This window comes from Octodon degus, unplaced genomic scaffold (assembly GCF_000260255.1).
Source record: "Octodon degus isolate 3935 unplaced genomic scaffold, OctDeg1.0 scaffold00061, whole genome shotgun sequence".
NCBI classification, from domain to species: domain Eukaryota; kingdom Metazoa; phylum Chordata; class Mammalia; order Rodentia; family Octodontidae; genus Octodon; species Octodon degus.
Window position 1 is genome coordinate 7,642,467 of NW_004524637.1, and position 4,709 is coordinate 7,647,175.

Sequence of the window (4,709 nt, forward strand, 5' to 3'; positions counted from 1 at the left end):
ATAAATTTTTACTATACAAAGTAATATTTAGGGCCGGCCAAATAGCTCAGTGGACTAAAGGGCCTGCTCAGGCCAACGCAGAGGCTGGGGTTCAGTCCCCAGCGTGCTGTACCGGCCTCCGCCCCGCCCCCCACCCCCTGCACTGAGAAGCCTGCAAACTGAGAATCACTGAGTCTGATCTACATAATGAGGCCCTGTAGGCCCTGTACTAAGATACCAAAAAAACCCACTAAAATAGCAGTATTTGCACATACATGTATTCCTTTAGTTTTCAATGTGCAAATACTGCTTCTTAACCTAAATATTTATAAAGGCGAATGTAATTAGACCGTCCCTCTGCTGCCAGCTTCTCCACAGCTACGCCCGGAGCAGCAGCGCCCACGCCACAGCAGCGCAGGTCGCCGGGGCCTGCGGGCTGCAGCCCAGTCCCAGCGCTCGCCACGCGGCCGCCCCCAGCCGCGCCTTGTCCGCGAACTGGGCCAGCGTCAGCCGCTTGCCTTAGTTTCTCCTCCTATGCTGTTTTTGTTAATCTTTCGTGTTTTCTCAGCGCAAGAGGGTTTTCTGTACTGGAATTGATTAAAACGAACAAGAAACTTACGGAGAATTATACAGCCAAGTATGGCCCGGAATACTACCATTTTAATCACAAAGTCTGCATTATAACAGTTTGATGAAAAACAAATTAGACTGGTTACCAGTCCCAAATTCCAAATTCTATTCCTAGATTTAATTTTAACTTTAACAGTAAGCATTGCGTTGAGCAGCAATGGTATTCCACCTAAAATTGAATCACCCTAACCATTTTATATCAATGTCTTTTAAGGCTTTTACAAAACAAGAATTGTTTCACAGGTTCTGTTTTGGCTTTACCTCTATAGCGAGTAGCTCAAAGATGCCAAGACAAACATTTATCTGGGAAGAAAAATGAGCAGCCTATGTTATCTTCTCTATATTGTATGATTTTGAATATAAAAATTGCACTATACAGACTTCTGAAAAAATATATATATATACATATAATGTATTTGGTACAGGGTCTACAGGGTCTCACTACACAGATCAGACTCGTAGTGATCCTCCTGTGTTCGGCCTCCCAAGTGCTGGGATTATGGGCGCACGACACCACACCCAGGCTCAGTCGATTTCTCAGCATATCCCAGAGGCAGGGCTGGCACAGCACACCAGGGATCGAACCCCGTCCCTATGTCTGCCTAGGCAGGCTCTTTAATCTGCTGAGCTACCTGGCCGGTCGATATTTATATAAATGTATAAACACACAGCCTCTTCAAAATGTAAATCACTCCATGGGCTCTCTCATACACCGTCTCACCTTGGACATGCACTGGGCGCACGGATGCTTGTATTTTAGGGCTCTTCGCCCTGCCCTTTCCCGGCGAAAGGCTGCGCGGCGATGACTGGCCGGAGGAGGACCGCGGGGTCCCAAAGTCCGACGAGTAGTAGCAGGAGTGCCGTCTGCCCGCCTTACTTTCTTCGTCGCTGTCTGCGCTTCCTGCTCTTTCCCCCATTATCCTGGGAACGTACCTCTGGTCACATTTCACAGATTCACGACAACACTGAAGAGCATTCGCCTAGTCTTCATGTGCTGGCGATCATGTCTATTTCTGCACAATTTATTTCTCCAGAAAAGGTTTGCGTCCACAACTCATACCAACACCGGAAAAGCCACTTCACTGCCTATAATCAAGGAAGGGGGCGGTTCATTATATAACCACGAAACAAAACTCACCAATTAAAAATACCAAAAGCTGGACCGGTGAGATAGCTCAGCGGACTAAGCGCCTGCTTAGCAAAGCGAGGGGACCCAGGTTTGATACCCAGCAGGGTGCTGGCTCTGGCCCTGTAATCCCAGCCACGCCTATAATCCCAGGCACGCCTATAAACCAGGCGCTGGGGAGGCTAAGACAGGAGGAGCACCATGAGTCTGAGCTACATGGTGAGAATCTGTACCAAACACATTTAAAAAATAAAAATAAATAAATATACTAAATGCAAAATAATATACTGCTTAAATTTTTAAGAGGCTATAGTTTAGCTGTATTTTTACACGTGTTTTTTATAATACAGGAGAAAACACCTACTCTGGCCTGCCATTTATAGGATGACCTCTGAAGGACCCGCCAGGTAACTGGTTCACGATGTTCATTAACCTTGATTCCCTTGAATCTTAAGAATCCTAATACACACAAGTGCCAGACTTTAAGAGGATGATACAAATCAAATTGCCAGGTTTTTCCGTTTTGGTGGCAGAAGGTGTGGTGATGGTGACAAGAAAGACTTTCTTTTAAAAAATGACTTTCTGGTAAGATCAAAATAAAAAATACATCTGACAGATTACAAAAATGTAAAGTTAAAGTATATTTAAAAATTAAATTCAAGAAAAAAATGTTAAAAGACATTTGCAAACATGATGGAAAAATAATTATCACCACTAACAAATACTTCATACCACCACCCCCCACCCCCCCGAGAAAAATATGAAGTGAACACTTCAATACCCACTAAGACCTGAAAACGGCGTATCCATGGCAGACCCGGGCAGCATTCAACCTTGGGGACTCGTGGGCGCTACCACGTCACCAGCAAGAAAGCTAGGGGTCGCCAGTGGTGCAGGGCTAGAGTGCTCCAGAGCTGAGGGACAGAGTTCTGCAGCCAGGGGGACAGCCCCTTATCGAGAGAAAGAGAGGAGAGAGAGGGGAGAGAGGAGAGAGGAGAGAGGGAGAGGAGGGGGGGAGAGAGGAGGGAGGGAGGGAGGGGTCTGAGATAAAATGTACAGACATATTTAGATCTACAAATGCATAGGCAATGTTGAAAAAAAAAAATAGTCCGCTTTGTAGATGCTAGGGGACCAACTCATTAATCTGAAACTGAATACACAGAGGAAAAACCCAGGTGTGTTTCTTTTCCTTTTTTTTTTTTTTTTTTTTTTTTGTGGTACTGGGAATTGAACTCAGGACCTTGCCCTTGCTGGGCAGGCACGCATGCCATTGAGCTATCTCCCCAACCTCTATCTTAACCATACTGCCACAAGCTCTATCAACAAAATGGAGATGGAGGCATATATTTCTTTATAAAACTATTTTAGGTAGTACATGAAAAAAGAAATATTAAAATGGAGAATTGGAAGATTGGCTTGAAAACCCCAGTGAAATAACGGCGCTCCACACTGCTCCTGAATGGTGGAGGCACCACAGCCAGGTCCTGCCGGGCTCCCAGGAAATCCAAGTCCCATTGAGCCTCTCGCCATCAGTGACTGCAGACCCCACGCAGGACAGAGGTCCAAGGTAGGGGCACTCCCGGCACAGTGCAGACTGGGGCCGGCTCCAGAGGAGCGCTGCTTCAGCAAGCACAGCCTAAGTGACGCAGAAGAGGAGGCGGGTGTCTGGATAGTACGGCATCTCAGCAAGACGAACTGCTGGTAAGACCTTATCTCAATTCTGATTCAAACAAACTGTGTAAAAGAAACAAAAAATGTAAGCCATGACTAGATATTTTATATTGATGAATTAGTACTGCTTATGCAAGACAATAATGTGCAGTTTACTTTCTGTTAAGAATAATTATCTGGCAGGCACATTTGCTCAACTACAGATAAATTAAATAATGCCCGAGTTTGTTTGTTTTTTCAAAGTAACCCAGAATAACTAAGGTAAAAGGACAGTGATGAAAGCAGACAGACCAGGGCCTGGGAGATAGCTCAGCAGCTTACGCGCCTGTCTGGCAAGCGCAAAGCCCCGAGTCCAATGCCGGGTACTGCAGAAGACAGACTGTGCACTGACAACCGTGCGGGCTGGGCAATGACTAAGGGTGTCGTGATCCTGGGAGATCCCACACTGAGCTGACACTTTCCTCAGTGAACAAGACTTTTTTAGATGTGCATGCTGGCACATCCCAGCAGTCCCAGCTCCAGGACGCGGAGGCAGGGATCTCATAAATTCAAGGCCAGCCTGAGCAACTTAATGTTTTAGTGACACTCTCAAAAAATTAAGATAGAGAGAGAGAGAGAGAGAGAGAGAGAGAGAGAGAGAGAGACAGAAAGACAGAGATAGATAGATAGATATTGTAGGGATGTAACAAAGCACTAGGTTTGATCTCCAGTACCCAAAAAAAATTTTAAAGGTTAAAATTGCACATGCTGACACTTCTGCTACTGAGCTCTATGCCAGTCCAAACTCAGAACCCTACTCTTAACTCCTAACGGATGTTCAGCAATCTATTAAAATTTGCTATGTGAAATCGGCAATTCTAATGGCAAGTAGAATATTTTAAATACCATACTAATATTTTAAAAGTAAACATAAATCAGCCTGAATCTTCCACTGTAATCATAAAAGAAAATACACTAACTAGGTAAATCTGAAGTGTACCTAACCTGGAAATCTAATTTTCCTTAATGTATTTGTTACAGGGTCTCACTATGCAGCTCAGACATGTAGTGATCCTCCTGCCTCAGCCTCCTCAGCACTGGGATTATAGGGTGGGCCACCATGCCCGGTCTCAGTGGCCTGCTCAGTGTGCCCGGGGAGCAGGGCTAGCATAGCATGTGGTGCTGGGGATCGAACCTGGCCCCTGTGCTTGCCTACGTAGGTGCTTAGTCCACTGAGCTATCTCACCAGCCCAGAAATCTAAATCTTAACCTCCCTTTTTAATCTGTGAAGAGGACTATCAACACCTTAGGGAATCACTTTGAG

At 45.4% G+C, this 4,709-nt stretch overlaps 1 protein-coding gene across 1 annotated transcript in view; it reads right to left on the reverse strand.

Annotated features, from left to right (window-relative positions):
* Positions 1–1,691, reverse strand: part of Lca5 (LCA5, lebercilin) — a 46,503-nt gene extending 44,812 nt beyond the window's left edge. The window contains exon 1 of the mRNA XM_004634371.2: positions 1,331–1,691. Coding sequence (XP_004634428.1) covers positions 1,331–1,526 — 196 coding nt within the window. The 5' untranslated portion in view covers positions 1,527–1,691. The remainder of the gene's footprint in view (positions 1–1,330) is intronic.
* Positions 1,692–4,709: the final 3,018 nt, after the last annotated feature.